Source organism: Bactrocera oleae, chromosome 2 (genome assembly GCF_042242935.1).
Source record: "Bactrocera oleae isolate idBacOlea1 chromosome 2, idBacOlea1, whole genome shotgun sequence".
In the NCBI taxonomy this organism is placed as follows: domain Eukaryota; kingdom Metazoa; phylum Arthropoda; class Insecta; order Diptera; family Tephritidae; genus Bactrocera; species Bactrocera oleae.
Window position 1 is genome coordinate 22909804 of NC_091536.1, and position 23083 is coordinate 22932886.

Sequence of the window (23083 nt, forward strand, 5' to 3'; positions counted from 1 at the left end):
TATTACTTCTATGTACCTACAGATATATGTGTACGCTCAGCAGCCTCCTAATAGGTATGTACGAGTGTGTATTTGAGTAAGAAGTACAGAGAAAAGGATCGCTGGCGGCATGCTACAACAGAAACCTTCTAAAACAATAGTGCTGTTTTCTTTTTTGTTGCACTCATTTGAGTATCTACATAGTACGTACATACATGCCTTCGTGCGTATGAGCTTTACTTTGTTGTCATTTAAGTGCACATTTTAAATGAATATTTGCTTTAGTGAAATCACATTGATATTAATCCCTGCATATACATACCTCATATAGTACATCTATGCGTTTTTGAGTAAAATTTTGATGTGTAAATGTATTTCCATATACCTGCCATATATACTTATAGCTAACACGCCTGATCAACAATTGTTGATCAATAATGAACTTCGCGAAGAATGGGCACATCAGTCAACTCAGCAGAGGAAATCCATCAATGCATGCCCTATTTAAATTAAGACCATTCTGTTGAATGATTGCCTTTAATTTCAGGACAAACAGGCTTTGAAAGAAACCGATGGAGATACGTATACAGTTTTGCGAGCGCAATAATTCTCTTCGCGCACAATTTATCGATCCATTCATTATAATATTATTCTAGAAGACCTGAGAGACAAACGCCCGCATCTATAAACAGATTTAGAGAACATTGTTCCCGGAAATGCTGCATTTTCAACTCCATCACTTCAATGCACAATGACGAACTTAGGAAAGATAAACGAAAAGCAAGTACCATTTACTTCCCAAATAATATTTTTAGAGAATGCTAATACGGTCCTGGATAATGTGTCACACTAAATTCGGGAATGACCACATTTGTCTATCGATACGGTGAGCCTGAACGGCGACTTACCAAACAAGTTTATACACACTTAAATGCCCAAATATCTATACTACAAGTATAAATCATATATATTAAAGTTGTCGATTTCTGTCACGAGTGTATCGAAGTATCACCACTTTAAACAGTGCAGACGACTTTAGGGAACCAGTGATTTATAGCCCTTTTACCGCTGCCACATTTTGGAACACAGAAAGAAAATTTTATCGAGTTCGATATGTTTGTTATGTAGGCATTTGTTTGTAATTGTAAATGTCCAATTCATTTTAATAGAATAACTGTTAACACTAAAACTGTTATGTTCAAAAGAAGATTTTATTGATTGGATAAAATTGGATTTCTCGGAACTTACTTAAGCGGTAGAATGGGTGTATGCATAATAGCAAAAACCAAATTATATCGAGATACTATTACATATGTATCCAAATTATATACATACATATATACTTATTCATATCCATACGTTTATGTAACACGTAACAACAACGCTCGGACTACGTATGAATTTTCCAACGGTCGGCTTGACTCCATATTGCATATCTATCAAAATAAATATTTAGTTCTATTTTTCCAGTGTATCTAACGCCAAATTACCACAACGTGCTACTTATGTAGCCGACGGCACTCCGGAGCTCGGTAAACGAGGGGAAAGTGTTTTCAAAACTAGCAAACCATTTAAGATTTGCGAATCTTAGAGCGAGTTCTCACTCACGAAGCGAACACATAACAAAACACACGATATCAAAGTGCAAGTGCAAGTAAATTGAGCCAAATGTAGCATGCCAACATACAGCGTAACTAGATGGCGTGGAAAAGTGAAAAGTTAAAAGGAGACCAAAGTTTCCGTACAGTTTAACGCTCTCTTGGCCATAAAACTTGGCACGTTTATCAGCTGGACAATCAGCGAACGGATATCAAAGACTCAGGATGCAAGCAGTTAAGGTGCAAACTTACCCATACAGATACATATACATACATACATATGTATAGCACAACACACTCTTGCGTACATTAACAAATAGCGAGCATCGCAGAAACCAAGACGACTACGACGGACAAATGACGAAACTTGGCGAAGAGTAGCAACACTCCATTTACTTATATATATTTTGAGTAGTATTTGTTAGTAAACCAATGCCAATACCGCCAACACGGAGATAAATTGCTTGCAATTTTCGTATTCTAACGGAAATTTTTCTTCATTCTCTAGCAGAAGACGAAGTCAGTTTTGCAAAAAGGCAAGCAACAAACTAAGAGGCGACTAAAAATCACCATTTGAAGAGGAAAAGTGCTGGTGGAGAAGCCGAGGTTCGACAGTAGGATAGATCAACTAACTCACCTCAGGGTTATTTCACTGTTTGCCAGTTGGTTAACACTTACCTTTTTGGTTGACTTTAGCTCTGTAGAAAGACGTACTTGAAGCTTCGTTATATATTGAAGGGACTAAATAAACTGGTGCAATATCAACTGCATTACTCTACTCATGTACCTGTAAATACATACGAGTATATAGTAGGTAGCACTATGGTGCTTGCAGAAGCTACTAACTTTCTGCTTTCTTATACCAATTCGGGGTATTGTGTGAGTATGCAACGTTTCCGCAAAAAATGTATATACATACATACATACGAGTATGTGCCTGTCTGAGAGGTAAAATAAATAATTGTAAGTGGAATTGTCGTACGAGGTACTCTTCAAATGGATACCACAATCAAGTGATATAATGCGGTTAAAACAGTAAATGGAAAAATGGATATAAATCAATTCAAGAAAAATATCAAAGGCGATTATGGTTTTCTGTACTGGTATGTGTGAACGACCGCTATGCCTTCGCCATAATTTTGTTGATTGAGAGTGTGACCATGAATGAATGGAATGAATGAAGTCGATTACAGCACTATTCCGCACTTGCTGTGAAATTCAATCATTGTTGGCATAAAATGTAAATACGACCAATCCTAGCGCTTGCGACGCTAATACGAGTAAGGGTGTGACGTATACGTGAATATCTCTCTAAAGCGGAACGAATTTTCGTACATGTGCCCTTTCATGAATCATGTTTGTGTAAGGGAACATATGTACTAACATATGTATGTATGTCAATGGTGCAGATAGTAGATTAATTTATATATTACCTTTTTATACCCTGAACAGGGTATATTAAGTTTGCCACGTTGTTTGTAACACCCAAAAGGAAACGTCGGAGACCCTATAAAATATTATATATCAATAAATGATCGGCATGATAAGCTGAGTTGATTTTGCCATGTCTGTCTGTCTGTCCGTCTGTCTGTATATATATACAAACTAGTCCGCCAGTTTTTAAGCTATCGATCTGAAATTTTGCACCTGTCCTTTTCTCACTAAGAAGTTGCTCATTTGTCGGAACGGCCGATATCGGACCACTTTAGCATATAGCTGTCATACAAACTGAACAATCGGAATCAGAACTTGTATGGAAAACTCTTTTATTTCACGAAGTATCTTCACGAAATTAGGCATATGTTATTGTCTAAGGCAGCAATGTAATATCCGAATAAATTGTTCAGATCAGATCACTATATTATATAGCTGCCATACTAATTGAACGTTTGGAATTGAGTTCTTGTAAGGAACCTTTGTATTTGTGCCGAAGTAAACATTTTTTTTTTGTTTTCAACTAAGAAACGCATCTAAACTAAAAGACGACTTAAGTTATTCAGTAAACAGATATGGACAAGCTTGGATATAGAAAGTACATAAAGCCTTTTAAAGTTAAGACTAAAATAACATCTACATATGTATATTACCAATCGGCTCTACTCACCGACCGAAAATGACATTTTATGACATTTTAATGTTAAGTTACTATATAAGATACACATATATGTATCACTCAATCAGACGTTTACCAAATTGATTACGTAGTAGAAATCAATTGTGTGGAAATTTTAACACAACGATTTGATAAACTACCCTCCGGCAGTCTACAATGCTACACAACTGCTTTGCAAAATCTGTTGATAGAATGTCAATACTAAATTGCTCAGCTCTATTACTGCTAATTGCAATGAGTGCTGCCGCTAGTAGCAAATAAAACAAATAAGCGCAAATTAAAACGAAAAGCATGTTCAATGGATTTGTACAACATTTTCAAATCCAGTAATCCAATGAAGCAAGTAGAAATTCCAAGAACTTTCAAACCTGTTACCACTTGCTGGCCTCCAAATGGGTATCGGAAATTTCACCCTACCCGAAAATCCAAAGAATAAATATTATCAGAAAATAACAAAATGGTCAAATATATTTAAATTAAAAGCGAAAACGTAAGCGGTAGAGGAAAGATAGTCAAACCCAACTACAAATTGTGGGTAAAGAGAGGAGAGAGAAGAAGAGAAGAAAGTGCAAAGCTGGAATGGTAAAGTTTTCATTGAAATTCACTAAAAAGGACTTCATCATTTATCAATTATTTGCATTGTGCTGAAAAGGACACAGTACTATCTCAAAAAAGAATTAACAAAAAGCACTAAGAAGAGAGCGTGGTAAAGTTCTTGTGAATAAGATAGAATTCAATATATTGAGTGGTGAGTGCTGGTTTCACAACTGTTGGGCGCTTAAATTAGTTTGCTTTACAAAATTGCGGGCAAAGTTTAGCCTCAAAATTGTGTTACATATATAATATGCTTACACTAAACGTAACGATGAAGATACGCTATGACTGAAAAGTAGATCATTATTGTTGAATGCAGTGCATACATATTACATACATATGTATATTGTGTATATTTGATGTTATGTGCTTTATTAGCTGAGAAATCAGTTTAGTGGTGTAGAGAACTCTGAACTTTATCAGTCTCACTACTAAATAAAAAGTTACTGCAAAAGCATATCAAATTGAATGATTTCCGCAGCAAGAAGCATTTTTCTAAGAGGCAAATATTGATTTCAATGCCTTTTTCGCTTTATTGAATCTATCTACTTCTTCAAGTGGGTGCAGATGTTGGCAATCTACCCACGCGTGCCATATTCATGCTGCAATTATAAGCAATTTGAGCTTATCACCGCTCTGTACATACATACAGATATACCCTAACGACTAATGCTCCTATAACTGGCGCACAGCTTTACACAAGGTAGTAGTGATTTGTAAAGCTATCGGCCAATATTAAAGCCAATATAGCCAATGTCATCGCTCAAATTTAACCGAATCTATAAAGTAATGCTTTCAGTTTTTCGACCTTTCAAAAGAGTAGCAGCCAACAAAAAATAAACTTTGTTGCCTGAATACGAACATAACGCTCAGAAATCCGTTCAACAATTAAAATCTCAATCGTAATATTTATTTTTAGGTTAAACAAGTAATGAAGGGCTAAGTTAGTGTGTAACCGAACATTTTATACATTTGCAACTTGGAAGAATTAACGGTAGGGAAATACTTTCAGCTGTTGGCAAAACTTTACATTAAAAAATGTTGCGAAAGAATTCAACATTCATTTGGTATTTTATTAAGATATACTATAGCGCATAGACTGACTTAATTTTATTGCTATATTCCACTACGCATCAGCTAAAATTATATTAAAATCATCTACAAATGAGATATATGTGATATTAACCCAACCGTAGAAGCAAAATTTAATAAATGGTATTAAATTTATATGGAAAACGTCAACCAATCGAAATTCATTATATTCGGAATAAAAAATTTAGACCAACTCCATTCATATTAAGCACTTAACCATTAATACAACTTCATACTTATATTTACTTTAAATAGTAAAATTTTAATTCCCATACAACAATAAAAGTTAACCGGAATTTGATGCGCGTTGTGTTGCTTATACGCCATGCTGTGCTCACACTGAAAGCCTCTTGCTTGTGCAAATAGGCATAAAATCAAAAAGATAAATAAGAAGGATATTAATACGCGAGGTCAATAGATACGCCACGCCATGACAATTTATTCTGGAAGTTAGGAAAAACGAATCGAATTTTTTTATTCATCTACATAAGACTAAGTAAATGACGTCTGTATGTTTTTTAGCTTTACACCAGTTTTTCGCAGAATAACGGACTTATAAAAAATGTTAACTTTTTGCTGCAAATTTGATCACCAATCTGTTTATGAAAAAAATTACAATAATAACAAAAAATCGTGCGTGGTTTTATAGATAACATTAGCGTCTAACCCAATATACGAGTATTAGTGTTTGGCTTGCTATTTGGAGCTCGATCCACAATATATATTCGAATAGCCATCGGGGAAATATAACAGTTAAAAATATTAGGTTCCGCTCGATTTAAGCCATACGGTACTGGTTTCGAAAGGTATTTCTGTAATGCTCGTTTAGCAAAATAACATGAATTCGTGAAATGCAGAAAGGAACCAAGTCTAAAACCACAAAAAGGTATAAAACGCAGTAAAATACGATTTAACAGAAACAAATTTATATATGTATACAAAGCATTACAATAAAATTTAATCAAAATGGTGAACGTGCTGAGGGCTCTTCAATTTAGTTATGGCAAGAACGCACATTTTTCCCCTTGCAGCTTTAAGCAAATTGAAGCGTATGTATGCACGCAGAAGAGAAAAAGGAGAAAATATTAAGTATTCATAATTTTCGACAACAGTATTTTTCTTTGTGTTGTAAAAGAATATATTTTCAAGGGCGAAAAGTTGGAGAAAACGAGAATCTCACATCTACATACATTTAACAGGCGTTTTTCGACAGTGTCGTCCCTTCATTTCATTTGAATGAGTTCTGCTATTTAATGTCATCTGTAGTTATGTAGAGTTATACAGTTTTTGCCGAATTAATCTGTGTACGCACACTTACAAACATATACACGTGTACTTGTGAATATTTGCAATATGATTTGATATACTAAAATATTGAACTCCAACGCAGAGTTTTTGTGAAAAAGAATTACGGTTTGCATACATACAAACTCGTATATTCTATGTACGTAGGTAGGTATGTGTGTGATAGTCGTTAAAATGTCACTGCATGCAAGCGTGTAATTTGAGTGTGTTTTATAGCTTTTGGTGAAGTGCTGCCGTGCAAATTCTTGTAAATATGTACATATGTAAATGTGTTGCATATATGTATGTACATCTGCTTAAAATTGCCGAAAGCAGTTCAAATTCATTTTATTATGGTCATCCTTCTAGGTCTACATTATGCCAATATTCGCGCTTATTTTTGATAACTGCCGAAAGTACTGTTAAGTATTAGCAATGTATATACCCACAAATTTAAATACATTTATATTATTTTTATAATACTTTGTTGGTAGTCCTTACTTTCTAGATTTTTTGGTACATTTTCCACCAATTTCTGCACATTTTTATTTGGAAAACCATACCAAAACTTTAGTGATTCATTCTGTCTATTGAGCGTGCGAGTTGGCTTACTTTGAACATGCGCACAATTGATAGATGTGTTGTTGATGGAAATAATTTATATTGAAACAAAAAATGCATTAATTTCGGCTACACCGAAGCTATAGTACCCTTCAGCGGTGCATTTCTTATAGCAACTATATGAATAACTAAATCTGAACAATTTGTTCCGTGATAGCGTTGCCTCGGACAATAATATGCCAAACTTCGTTAAGATAATTTGTCATATAAAACAGTTTTCCATACAAGAACCTAATTTCGATCGGTCAGTTTGTTTATACACTATCGTGGTCGATTTCGGCGGTTAAAAGTTACAAATCAATAGCTTAAAAAATTCGACAGACGGATCAATATAGTATATTTTATTTGAATAATTTACGATAATATTGATAATATGTTTCTATACCCTGAATAGGGTATATTAAATTTGCCACGAAGTTTGTAACACCCAAAAGAAAACGTCGGAGACCCTATAAAATATATCAATAAATGATCAGCATGATGAGCTGAGTTGATTTACCCATGTCCGACTGTCTGTATATACACAAACCCCAGTTTTTAAGCTATCGATCTGAAATTTTGCACCTGTCTTTTCCTCACTAAAAAACTGCTTATTTATCGGACCGGCCGAACTTTTTTATTTGACGAGGTATTTTCATAAAATTCGGCATGGATTATTATTTAAAGCAATAATGAAATCTCCTAATAAATTGTATAGTTTGTATGACTATAGCATATAGCTGCCATATCAACTGAACGATCGGAATCAAGCGCTTGTATGGAAAACTCTTTCATTTCACGAGATATCTTCACAAAATTAGGCATATGTTATTGTCTAAGGCAACAATGTAATATCCGGAGAAATTGTTCAGATCAGATCACTATAGCATATAGCTGTTATACAAATTGAACGATCGGAATCTAGTTCTTGTAAGGAACCTTTGCATTTGTGAATGATTTATAGCTTCGGAGCAACCGAATTTAACGTTATTTTCGTTTGCAAAGCACAACTTCGAATTCCTTTTTTGCCGAATTTATATTTCAATTTCCCAACAGGATTCATTCTTATGGTTATGTCTCCTAACTCCTATTACATATACTTGTATATACATATATATATTTCAGTAAGTATATATACAAATACAAATTACATACCAAATTCACTTTAGAACTCGCATCCTTTGCGATTCTGCAGCAAACAAAAACTCGGCAAATTGTCTGTGAAACTTTTTCATAAAGTCATTTTCATGCTATTTGCCGAAATTACTTGAAATAATAAAAACCCCACACACTGCAAACGGCACATAGATAAATGAAACAAATAAACGTTTAAATACTGACATACATGCATAGATACATACGATCTCCATACCTACTCCACCAGTTCACCATTTACCCAACAACTATTTTTAAAAACCCCGCTCCTTACTTTCAGAATCAGAGCATACACTCGCGAAATCAGGACAACGCCTACAATGATATGTTTTTTCTCAAATGAAATGTTTTTACTCGTTAGATATTTTGCAAATAACAAAAACTTTTTATATAAAAACTTTTGTAAACAATTGTCAGACATCAAAACCCCGCAAAAAATTCGAAAGGCAGCCAAGCGAATGCCACCCACCGTAAACGAGCATTGTGTGCTACTTACCTTCAGCACTCGTTACGCATCGGCAGCATCACACTCACTGCGACGAACAAAATATTATAATAAAGAGGTAGTTAAATGCAAATACCTAATACTTTGGACAAAAAGCACTGATAACATCTGCCTCAGTCTCATGCGGATGGACTTCTGAGCGTCCAATTTGAATTTAGCTACTTGCTTGCGACATCCGGCATTTTCACACGACATTACAATAACCAAAACCAGAACAATTTTTTAGAACCATGTCTTTGTGAATTTAAAACAATAACAGATGTGCTGTGCCAATACTCTACTCTAATGGTTCGATCACCTTGTCGTTCTTACTCATCACTTCAGTCCTTTCATTTTCTTTTGCTATGGCAATAGTACTATACTTATTCAAAAACTTGCATCATAAGCCCTGGAATGAAGTTGGGTTGCTTAAGTGCTGGTCTTCTAACACTTTCAACAGTCGGTAGACTTTTAACTGTCCTCACCAAATCAAATGCAAAATCAACCTTTGAAGCAAATCGTTAGAATAAATTGCAAAATGATCGTTTAAACAGCAGAGGGTAGCATTCTTATTATTACTAATATGTATTGAATCCTTTTAAGCCTTTAACCAGCACAACGCAACTCAATGAATTAGATGCAGGGCATAATACGCCCCATCTCGGTTTAACATTGTATTCCATCACATACTGACAATTGCCTTGTTTTTCAGTTTCTTCAACTTCGTTGACCTTTTCAACTTAAGTGATTATGTGACCTAACAAAATGTATTACTCGCTCTCTTTTCTGGTCTCTGCCGCCAACCTTAGCAACGGAGAAACTGGTCAAAGTTCATAACTTCTGTGAGTCTTGCACGTAACATCTCCTTTATGTGATTGTACCGTTAATTCGCATGTGCATGAAGTGATACGCGAAAATATTAACTGCTTGATAGTACTGCTAGAGGTTTATGTATGACTTAAATAAACAAATAAGTGTGTACATGCTTTTACAATAAAAATTTGAAAGTCAAATTTTTACAACAAATATTAATAAAATAAGATAAGTATTAATATATGAAAAAAATTTACCCATATGCACAAGCTCATGAAAACCATATAATACATGGAATAGTAATTTGACGTATTTCATTACAAAAATTCAAAAATATTTTACTGACATCACAGTCTATGCCATGTCTCGCAACGAACCATTTACCTATACATTTCTCGATTAACAAACTTTCCGAGCTGATTTACATTCCTACAAATTTAACCGTTGCCGAACGTTACAACAACAATTTTAGAAACGAATGCGACCGAACGGGGTGATGCCTATAATGAGAATTACAATTCGTCATAAGTGGGCGAAATGGGTTGAGCACCAAAATCCATATAACTTGTAAGTTCTGGTTAATCGTTTTCCTACCCAACTCGATGAAGCATGATAACCGTTTTGAAACTTCATTCGATGGACGCGAATTTTTATTCGACCAGAACTATGAACTCGGCTGTATTGCTGAGAATTATTTGGATATATTTTAATCACTATAAATCAATAACACAACGAGAGTACCAATTTTAGTAGTACCATGACACACTACCAAGAGACGTTGGAAACTGAAAAGCTAAACAGATAAAACAAACTATCCGTGACAGTGATCAGTAGAATTTCGAAGTCTAAAACATAAACTCAGATAAATTTTGGCGCGGGTACGCAAGTTTTCCTAAAAAACCGCGATTGTAACCAAGTTACAGAGTGGATACTGATTAAACATACATCTTTTAAATTGAGCCAAAGCTGAATAAACCATTTCGCAACGAGTTACCACCCACCTAAACGCACTCTTTGAATACACACTTAGCTATGTTCCGATCGCGTCAAAAGAGCTCGTTACCTGGATATCTCATTAGATGACATCGAAGAAGATTCTTGTAGCCACTAAAACAACCACAACAATAACGGATGGTACTCATGCGTTGCTATATACTAAGCTGAACTTTTCGTCCTCTTGATGGTAAGCATCGAAACACTGTCCAACAAACATCGATTTCAGAACCCACCAACTGCTCGTATATGGTGGTCACAATTCTCAGCTATAATATTAATAATAGTAGCTAAAAAAGTCTTACTACACAAGGGTATTTATGCCTCATTATTTTCATTTCATTTATTTATTCTAATTAAATTCTTCAAATAATACATTTTACTGTTATGTACAATCCTGACCTCGCTTATTTTTTTATTAAAGAATTCAACTCATACATTTCCAAGCATGTTGGTATTTCTATGCATGCTTTACCAATTCACATGCAACCTTGAGAATTGTTGAATGGAAATGCCATTTTATACAAACGTAATCAATCATAAATAACTTGTACATGGACCTGTTTTTAAAACAGGCTGAAATTTCGTCTGAATATTTAAGAATAAATATTTCAAAAGCACAATTCATATAAAATATAAATATTAATATTGTAATATTAACAGGCAAAACCATTGTTAATCGAGCCTTGGACAACCTGAAATAAACTTGGAGATTTTACACTTTCAGGAACAATCTAAAATGTAATGCCAAGTACTTTTTCAATATAATAAGCATTTACATTTTTTCAAGTATGCACTAATCTTATCAGCAATGGAAACTGCAGAATCTTTTTCATAGTACTGTATATATATATGTATAGCTGTATATGCATATATTGCGTTTCAGTTTGACCTACAATTCAATAACATTACATAATTTCATTTTTAATATGTTAAGATGAACATACCTTTGTATATATGTATACATGCTACTTATTATGGTGTTATATACCAAGTTTCATATTGATTTGCTTGTCTCTGTTTTGTTAGCATTCATTTAACTATGGTTATGTGGTTATGATTATAATAAAATAAAGCTAATTTTATTGTATATTTGAATATACATACTTATATATATATATAAGATATAAACCTTCTCAATGCATTATGATTGTGTGATTCCAACTAAGCATATGTGAAGTTATCCTAAAGACCCCATTCTTATAATGTGCATATGTTACAAGAAATCATAGCATTACGATATTTAATTGTTCCGATAGTTTAAGCCGATCTCAAATATAATTTAGTTTTTGTTTTGTAACTACTGGTATATATTTTTTTAAATGTCTGAAACTGAAGTACTGAAAATCAAATCAATTAAACATTTAATGTAATTACATAACGATTTCCACCACTGATAATAATTTTAATTAGATAATTGGTTTAAAACTCTTAATCACCATAACATAAAAATCCAAACTTTTCGAGAGTGTATACATACATATGGTATATGAAATAAAAGTATTGATTGATAATTTTTTTTCAATATCTTTGAAATAAGTTCGAAAGCAAAAACGTATGTAGAAATATCCAAATAAGATATGTTAAATGGTTTTCTTACTAAAAGTGTTGTAATTACTTTTTATTCCATGTGCGATGCGTGGTCAATCATTGTTGTCTGCACTATATTACAGTCAAAGAAAAAAATTAGCGTTTTTCATAACATAACATTTTAAATGCTTATTGTGCTATTGTGATATATTGTTATTAATCTATTACATTGCTTTCGGTTCTTTCTCTTAATTAAATTTAATTTTAATAATCTTAATCAAATATACATACAAATATATATTATAAAAAGGTGCAGTAGTCCTTCCTAAATGTATACATACATAAAATATATAATTAAGCATTTTCAATTTAAAATTTAAATCGATTTCATATTACATTTTCAGTTTAAATATTAATGTAGTAAATATTAATACAAATATACGTGAAGGTACCCATGTTATAGAAAATATGCCAACAACTTTCATTGCGTACGTATGGAACACGCTTATTCAGCTCTAATTCTAGGTAAGTTTTTCTAACATTTGCAACACATTATTCATCATATAGAAACGCTTGTCAATATATTATATGTACATATTAACTACATATGTACCATATATTGTTATCTCTCTATCCTCTCAGCCGCATTTATAGTGACATATTGTTACGTCTACCATTAACCTTATTAACTAAATTGCATATCTTTAAGGCTGGTCCCAACTTAAGACCCATATACTTCATCATCATTTCGGAATTAAGCAGAAGCAGCGCTTTTCCATCGATTTCCTGCAAATAACAGAATAGAAATTTTAAATATCAAAATGTATAACAATGTATAATATATCGTACATGTTTTCTAAATAGATCACCATGTACGGCAAGTGAAGTGTCATTGCTTTCGATGAATTGTATGACTTCTTCAATTGACCAATCTCCGGGATGTGAACGGAGTGGTGGTAAAGAGGCAGAACTCATTGCTGACGCTGCTGATGTGGGTGGCGCTGCGGCCGACAAAACTATTGTACCAGCTGCTGCAGACGCTGTCGATGAAGCCGACTGTAAACCACTAAATGGCGTCGATACAGATGTAGGTAAGGATGCGCTCGATGATAACGTCGAAGGCGATTTGTATGTCGATGAGCCAATAACAGTATTCACCACACTTGATTGTTCCGGATGTACCTCAGCCACAAGAGGGGCAAGATACTTCACATTTGAATTTGTAGAACTTGCAGCAGCCGATGTAGGATTCGAAATCTGCTTCGACTCCTCCTGACTGTTTAAGTGATGAAGTCGTATCTGCCGCAAAGAGTGAGTTTGTGATGCAATAGTCGAGGTTCCATTTGTATTAGGTTCGACCTTTATTTGCACTGGTAATAAGTTGTTATTGTTTATAGATAGCTTGTGTTCAGCATCAGCTTTTGGAATACTGCCCCCAACCGTTACCATAACTGGTGCAGATGAAGAATCTACAACGTGCGATGAAGTTGTGGTTGAAGTTGGTATTTCTTGTTTGATTAGATGTGTCTTGTCGCTTAATAAGCCGAGTGTTTTTCTTTTCTCCGGTATAACTGGTGACGTGGGCGGTGTGGAATTCGTGGATAACAAGCGCTTCTTTGTAATGACACATTTGTCACATTCTTCCGTTGCGGGTACCAACGATATGAGATTAGGGCATGCTCTACATGTAGTGCATAGTGTTTCTATAAATTGTGCCAAACTGTCATCGTCTCTCATTCGTAATTGTGATGGAATTTTCACCTAAATATTAAGAAACAAAATTGTACAGTTATATTTGCAAACAAATATTGTATAAACAACTTTACTTACTGTGAAGTTCTTTCCTGCTGCTGGCACTATGTGAACATCTCCTTCTAGTGCAAATAATAATTTTGAAAGCTGCTGAGTATCTGTGCTTGCAGCAAGCACTTCTTGCAAACATAATTTTGCTAGAGTTTGATGGGTTGGCCCTGTAACCATTGATGGCAATTTGGTGCTATTAATGAATGGTCCTCCTTTGCAATTTGTGTGGAAATGTGCGGTAACCGGTGTGGCTGGCACCATTGCGTCCGCCTCTTGAACGAAGGTGTAGCGTGGTCGGGGGCTGCGATGCTTGCTCGAACTCGAATCGGTACGCGATTTATGACCCGGCGGTTGCATTGGATGACAACTACGTGCGCACCAACCAACCGGAAATATATCTCTGGAGTCGTAGCTGCACCAATAGTCGAACGCTCCACGCCACCCATCGAAAGTCACATGAATTTGGTCGTCTTTAATCGCATCAACTGTCGCACAGCAAATCAGTTGTGGATTCTTTTTGTCGACCGCCTCGAGCTTTTGGCCAACTTTGAAGAGATTCTCCGAGGGACCTGGCGGCTCTGGTTGGAAAATATCTTCCGGTGCAACCATGGCATTATTTAAAATTTTGCAAAGGTAACCGGGCCAGCTGGAGGCATTCATGCGAAAACCGAGTGGTGGTTGCAACATTCCGCCGTTCTTCTCACAGTGCCCAATCGCATGGATTTCATTCGAGTCGACCAAGCGCCAAAAATCATTTTGACTGTCACTGCCATCCAAGCGCAGCCGCAGCCGCGAACCGAGCACACCCACAACACTCGCAATACATGTTGAAGTTACGTTTCGAGGATCTAATGCCTCTAGTTTCATGCCTATTTTAAAATCATTGATTGGAGGATTAAGCGCTTGTTTAAAACATTCTGGTGGTGCTGCTTCGCTACCAGTCTCCTAAAGCAAATGAACAATATGAATAAGATAAGACATTTTTATTCACATAACAAAATACCTCTAAATACGCATCCCAATCAAATACATGAAAACTTTCATACTGGAATGGTCCAGTTGGTGTACAGGATCCACCTCCAATTGAAGACATTTTTCCACGATCGGAATCTCCTCGCCCACCACCTCCCACACCACTATGCTGTCGAGTGGAGCCGTTCTTTTTTTGGTGTTTATTCATACACATCACTGAACAAAAATCTTTATTTGGCGCCCCTTCTCGTATCACATTATCACACTGAGTGCAAGCGCCTTTATTATAAGCTTTCCGGAACTCTGCGATGCATGTTTCCGAACAGAATTCTTTCTTGCCATTCTGCGTTGGTAACACATATTGCAGCAGTTGCTTACTTTCACCACACCACGTACAAGTAGCGCGTTTGGCCGGTCGCCCGCGAGAGCGCTGATTGCCATTGTTATTTTGGCCTGAAGATGTGGGCGTGGAAGATGCAGTTGTCGAAACACCGCTACTGTTGGAGCTTGCATTACTGCTGTTTGACTCTCTTCCGCCTGACATTACTGTCGCCTTACACACTTTTTTTATATTTTCCACTAACTTTTATCTTATTTTATAGTGTCTATTAAACAATTTTAACTTCACGCCGGTGGACACGACGTTGCTTTGCCTTGTCACATACAACTCAATTCCACTATCGAATATTTCTTTTGGGAGATTTATTTCCGCAAATGCGAAAATATTATTAACATTTTTTATTTTCAACGACCACTTTTACCGAGATTATTCTTGATTTTAGTTGATTCTTCATTAGATTCTCGGCATTTTTCTGCTGTTTGCTGTACTCCTTATTCCACTTTCAAAATGTCAACTTTGGCGTTCTTTCATTTTCTCCCACTCTCTCACTCTAACTTCTTAATTCCCACAATTGGAGAGTATATATGTTTCATTTTCCCGATTGTCACGTAATAACTTTTTTAGTAAATTTAATTATATTTACTAGAGAATTTCAGAAAATACTTTTTTAATTTGTGTTTATAAAGCTTTTATGCAAACTTTACACCTAGGTTTTGCGCATTATTCGGCTGCTTTACATTAACGTAAATAAACGACGGCCACATGAATCTAGTACACTTATTATAATCTTTTACAAAAAAATTATCTGAGATACGCAGAGTACGTAACGTAACGTGACCCTTTTTAACGTTCTCTGATCTACGTTTTATAAATACGCACATCACGATTCGTGGTGTTTGGCTTGGCTAACTTTGCCCGCAGAGGAGAGAATGTAGATGAATAGAGAAGGCACAAACAGGGAATGTTAATAAATAGAGAAGGCACAAATGTTAGCTGTGCTAAAATGTAAATTATTAAAAGGGAACATCAAAAAAGCCCAAGTTCGAATATGAAATTACACCACGTCATAAGAGAACATTTACCACTCTAAAAGGGAACCAAGCTAGTTTTCACCACCTTATAAGAGTGGCAACCCAAATGTATGTATGCGCAGATGTTCTTTGGCATGCATATTAAGGATACTTATATTAACAAAAAGGAAATGCATTAACTTATGGGATAGAGCTGCAAAACTATCGATAGTCGGACCACTCGTTAGTGTCAATAGCTTAAACAAATACTATCGATAGTATCAATAGTTTTCCCCAATGAAAACTTCTTACTTTTCGCTGGTCAAAATTTAAAATCCTTGGCTTTGTACACTTTATTTATATGAAATAATCTTTAGATTCATTTATAAAGCAAAACATGAACAATAACGGAAAACACAAAAAAAAATAATAAAGTTCCATAAAAAATTGTTCATGTAACTATATAAACTGCTCTGAGAGCTGACGAGTTATAACACGATACATTTTTTTATACATTTACAATGTAATATGAGATCCACAAATTGCGGCTGTTTGTATGAGTAACTGATGTTGCACCCGGTATTTCAGAGCATTAGAAATTCTTACCTAGTTGTAAATATTTCAAAACATTCTTTTCATCCAACGCATCCAAAAAAATAGTTAAATTTAATTATTTGTATATTATTTTAAACATTTTCTGTACTTACGAATTTGACACCATATGTGGGCAACCAAGCCAAGATTGAGAAGAGATTTTAATGCTTTCTATCAGTTTCTAAAAGTCAAATTGACAATCCTAATTAAAATCGTGTGTATGTCTGATCGTTCACCTCTTCCTTTCGAGTTTGGCTAATGAGCTGCACGTTGTATATGTGTTAGTTTCCCCGCTAATTCAATATCATATAAATTTTAATTAATAAAATAAATAGGAAAATTAAATTTAAGATTCATGATTTTCAGTATTCGAACGTAAGTGTTCGTATTTGCATTGAGCTTAATGCTCTAAACGATACGACTGCACGACAGCGAAATTTTCTGGTCGGTAAATGTCGTCGTGAAGCCAGCTTCTTGAACATTTTGAAGGCGGCATATATATGACGGTATATCAATGCTATGTTATGCTTCTGTTGGGAAAATAACATTAGATTTGTTAGAGCTTTGAATAAATTTATATTTCATATATTAGTGTCAACACTACAGCTGCGCATTTTCGTCGGCAAAATTAGAAATGCTTTTAATATAGTGACCACGATAACTGCAATCCAACTGCCGTGAAGTCGTGCGTAGTGATATTCTAATACTACTATGTACTTGATGCTAGTACACATTTTAAAGTATCGGAGATAGTACTCGATGCTTTGGACAGTACTGTAGGATGATATTCAATTCTTTATATTCCCACTTATTTTCAGTTAAAAAAAAATCAATGCCAAATTTTATATGTAACAAATTTAAAATTTAATATAAAATGTGCTTATTTTAAATATGTGTGCATGAGTATATATTTATTTTTAAAACACAATTATCTAAGAGCAAATTGAGACCATTTCTAAAAATCTTTGTAACATATAGTATGTAGAGTCTCCCCGGTTTTGACGCATAAGATTTTTTGTTGCACCTGTAGCAACGCCAGCTTCGATCTGTGCGCGTCGAAATCTATCCGATTTTATGACACTATTTCTTATCCATAAAACAATAGCCCTTACTTAAACATCTTTAACTTCATTTAATGTTTAACAAGTTTCCACAAATAAGTTAAGAGTGTGACAAAACGTGGAAAATTACCAGATTTTCCAATCAATGAAACTGCAGCATTTACGATGTTTTTTGTTAACAAGACATGCAAACAATTGATAGATTTTGATAAGAATTGCAAACCAACTGTGCAAATACTTTTAAATATAGTAAAAAAAAATAATATACTCAGTTTTCATTGTTTTAGTGTACATACATATATATGTACGTATGTATAGCACAGTTGTGAGCCAAAAAAATACGGAACCAATTATTTGTATTATCAATAGTATTATATATTGAGAAATTTTTAAAAGTCTTACTTCTTTTATTGTATATATTTTATATAACGTAATAAGTTAAACAAAGTATCATCAACAAAAAAATTGTCAAATATCAACGATAATAATTATAACCATGCTAAATGCCGGTCAATGTTTAAGGTTTTTCAAAAGCAAATTTTGTGTACGCCAAAACGAGACACAACTAATTTCCATAGGAGTTTAGAGAAGTAGTGAAATACCAAGCTGTTCCCCCTAGCCATAAACCAGAAGTGTTGTATGCTTTTGTGCAATAACTCGTTTGGGTTTTATGTTAAAAATATACATTTTTATGAAAGAGAGGAGTTAATATAACATACATACGTAGGTTAAATAAGTTTCAAATAAAACTATTTTTTGGTTAATTTTTATTTAAATTGATAGGAGTTGACAATTTTAACCGAAACTCTTGTGTACGTGTGATCGTTTATCCCTTTCTTACGCAAAGGCCTTATGAGTTGCACATTGTGTATGTGTTAGTTTCCATGCTAATTCGTTTAATGTGTTGGAGTTTCGTTTGTGAGCGCGCATTGCAATATGTACAAATAAACCAACAATGTCGTTAAACGACAACAGCACTTTTTTATTGCCAACACCTACATCGGAATCACAAAGGCAGGAACTCATCAATCAAAATTTTGTCAATTCTCCCATGCCACCATCAATATTTTGTGCGAAGACCCAATACATGAATCCCTCTAAAAAAAAAAACAAATGTAAAAGAGCCCTACAAGAACAGTGACAGTCCTCTGACCGGTAAGTTGACCGTCAGAGTTGAAGAAATTTGATCAGCGCTCAGAACAAAGCTTCTATCATTTTCTTAATGGTCTTGTGCAAAAATTTATGTAAACAAACATATATGTGTGAGTTTGCATCTCCCTTTATCAGATAGGTATTCAGAATTGATTCACTATATACCTATACTGCTTACTCTCGCGCCTTTCTCTGAGTCATTGCTGACCAAAAATCCATCAAATCAGAAAATTGTCCATAATGACTTCTTTAAAAAGTTAAACACTTTTAATTAAAACTAGTTGTAGTTATATTAATATACGAGTACTCCCTGTGTCTCTTTTCAACAACACTGACGGTCAGCAGACAAGTAAACTGTATGTCATGACTGACATAAAAAATGTGCCTGTAATGATTCTTGTAGGGAGCGTTATGCTACATATGTATGTGCATAGATATATGTGTATTTCATAACGAAAAAGGCAAAAACAATCAATTTATGAATGGCAAATATGCCACATGCCGCTGCATATACACGTGTATGAGTTTTGCTATGTTCAAGTATGTATGTGAAATTATTCGTATGCGTATTAGTACATAAACAAATCGGCTGCCATTTGAGAAAAATTCCCATATGGGGTTTCGCTGGGATTGGCACATAAGCCTAATTTAGTGTCACCGGTCATGGTGTTTTGACTGGATGTAGGCCATTTGAAGCGTTGTAGATCACTGCTGTCATTAATTGTCAATATTTCATGCTCCTTGTGTTAAAAATAGCAACTCTTGGCTACAGCAAATAAGAGCAGCCTAGCTCCCTCAGCACATTTTAGTGTGGCACTCATTTATGTGTATAAAATTTTCCTTACCGCTGAGATAATTCAGTTAATGGTAGATAAAAGGGGATTTCCAAAATTTTAGAAGTCTTAATTACTTACGTGCATGTATATTAGGGTGTCCGTCATTTCCCAAGTTAATTTTTTTCGCAAACGCCCGCTAAAAATTTTAGTTTTGCGCTAAAGAAAAAAAAAGGGTTTCGCTTTTTTGATATTTTGCGTTAGCCATGTAAATCTACAATTTTGAAGAAGTGATATTCTATTACAATATGTCCCAGTGATGGCATGCATATACTTGTATAGCTCGCAAAACGCGAATTCTGAAATTGAAGGACTTTGCAATAGCTAATCTTACGTGAGGCTCAGCCGTTCAAACCCAAAACCACAAGTGGACAGCGAAACTCGCACGCGTTACTACCTAGGCCTTTCTTGCAAGTGTACCAATCTGACAATTCTTAGCTGGTCTACTATGTTAAAGCAACTACATAAGTTTCCTCGCAATTGACATTGAGGTTAAGCACTCCTTATACAGTTGCCACACGTTGAGAGTGCTCGGTGAATCAGCCTCACGAGGCATCGCTACTCTACTATTGAAGTGATTAAACATACCGCCTAAACCAGATCGTGTTTCTTCCCTTTGACTCTTGACTTCTTGCCTTCCACCATTAAATGCTGTCTAATATCGCGGCCTTAATACAAGAGGGCCTTCTCAAACCATGGCACAATAGTATAAAGAGCAGTATCCGCACACATCCATCTGCCTTTGCTATAGACATGTTGATCCGTATATAACGTTCACTTGGCCTGCCCTTTATGTTTAGTTCAATCGACCCCTCCAATATTTTCTACTCGTGAATTATATAAGAATTTAGCTGAGATAAACCAACACAATATCCGAGGAAGGAATAGTTTCTGTTGATATTACTATTTAGCTAAAAGTTTCCTTTCATTGTATTATGAATTTTCAGCTGCGTCAAGTTGGTCTATAAATTCTAATAAGTAAGTATGTATGCACTTGTATATAGAAAACAACAAAAATTCATAGCAGCTCGTTTGTAAACAAAAAACTTAGGTGGATTTGAAATTTAACGTCAATATATATTCTAATGAAAACCAACACGGCGGGGTAGATTACGAATAATAATAAATAAGAACAAAAACATTGATTGGTATAAATATCAGATTTTAAGGTAAAATCTACTTATTATTGAGGTAACCGGAAACATAAACACAAGTGTATCAAAATGATCACTTAATTTATTAGCAATATATCTTTTGTAGATGGTCTGGGTCACCACCAGGCAAACTAAACGCTCGACTGTTTAAGCTGGCTGGCTTGTGCAATGTATTGTATAATACGCAATGTGGGTTATTGTTTTGTGACATCTCCAACTTCTTCTTCTTTCACTTCTAATTAACATATATGAATTTTATTTATTTTATTAGTAAGAATAGAAACTAAATTCTATAAATTCGCGCATAGAAGTACTACGCCTGCGACATACATTTTATTCATTAGCCTCCCACTCGGCCCGCAGAGGTGTATTTTCGGCATGAAAAGGCTTCTGCAAAAAGCCATTAGCCGTTCCGATGTGCGAAAAACTTAAGCGACCTTGAATAAATATATCTTACGGTCAAATTCCGTTACCGATTGTTAGAAAGCAGAGTTTAAATCAGCTGCCGAAAGCCGAAGCCGCTCAACAATATCTTTTAACTATTTGTCTGTTTTTATAAAGGGTGTTTTTTTAGAGGTATTGAACTTTAAGTTGGCATTACTGTTCTGTTTGGTTGCCATAATATTTTGTTAAAATTAATCAAAATTACGAGTATTTTATGGACAAATTCATTCAAAAGAAACTATCTGCAAGCGTAAAGTACCTAAAATCATAAATTTTGTACACAGTGGGCGTAAAAACATTATTATGGTACAAATTTTATAATCAAGTCATTATTGTAACGAAATTCAAAAGGCGTAAAGAATTTAATAGCATATGCAGCTTTTTGGAGTGTGTGCGTTCGCTGTCATCATGGGCGATAGCGAATCTTTAACCAATTACAGTAGCAATTTTGACAGCCCCGTTATTAATGTCGCAGATGCCATAAAACAGGAATTGCTCTCTGATGAAGCGTTAAAGTATACGAAGAGAAATGACGAAATGCTTGCTGACAGCACAGTAATTAAAAACTCGCCGCAGTATTGGCGATTTTCGTTAGTCTGGGGCGACAGGGCGTATGCGTAACATTGCATTATCAATGTACATCACGACCGAGCTCGAGATGGGAAAGGTTAATTGTGCGTGAAAATTGAAAGTTAAGCGCATAGAGTCACTGATGAATATTTCCATTATTGGTTTGTGTTGCGAAATGCGCACAAATTAAAGGTTTTAATAATAAATTTAACAAAATACGCTTGCATAAGTTTACAAACACGCATATGAATGTGTGGTGGATAATCGAAAATGTCACTTTGCGACGGTAGATCAATATTTTGATGTCATTACTTCTATGTGACATCGATTTAATCGCTCAGAGATAATTCAAAATGAAATTATAAAAAAACGAACAGAAGCTGGTGTTAATTGCTTTTACTACTTTTTAAGTCTCTTATTTCAGCTCATTTGACCGCCCACTCGTTACAACAAAACCAAATTAATTTGTTGTGCGCACCCGCACTACTGTTTATGTCACCTATACGTTATTACCGTTATTTCGCCACAAAACGCATTCTTCTTATTCGTTTCTACTATCAAGCTATTAAAAAATATCCGTGCACAGTTTTTCAAATTGGAATTCCACTGCGTTGGGCCACTGTTGCATGCAACAGTCTGCTGTAGTTACCAATTCATAACCCAAGCATGTTGGTTAATGAATGTTAGTGAACAGGATGGTTTGAATGTACGCATGCTCATGGCAAAAGCCGCGGCAAGACAACAGAACATTGCCTGCCGCACCACTCCCGAACCCGCGCAACGGCTAACGAACAACAAACCGAAACGATGCGACACGATTCCATACTTCCGAACAATTCGCCCATTAATTCTGCCGCTGTTACTGCACACTTCATGGAATATAAAAACCAGCAACAGTCCGCAATTCATCCTGAG

General features: G+C 35.0%; 1 protein-coding gene across 1 annotated transcript; it reads right to left on the reverse strand.

Moving 5' to 3' along the window:
- Positions 1–11022: 11022 nt before the first annotated feature.
- On the reverse strand, positions 11023–16076 carry Scm (Polycomb protein Scm). Its single transcript, XM_014238472.3, has 4 exons — positions 15042–16076; positions 14066–14983; positions 13085–13996; positions 11023–13021 (listed from the first exon to the last, which is right to left on the reverse strand). Exons 1-4 carry the CDS (start codon positions 15552–15554, stop codon positions 12884–12886), a joined length of 2481 nt encoding a protein of 826 aa, XP_014093947.1. The 5' UTR covers positions 15555–16076; the 3' UTR covers positions 11023–12883.
- Between the last annotated feature and the right edge of the window lie 7007 nt (positions 16077–23083).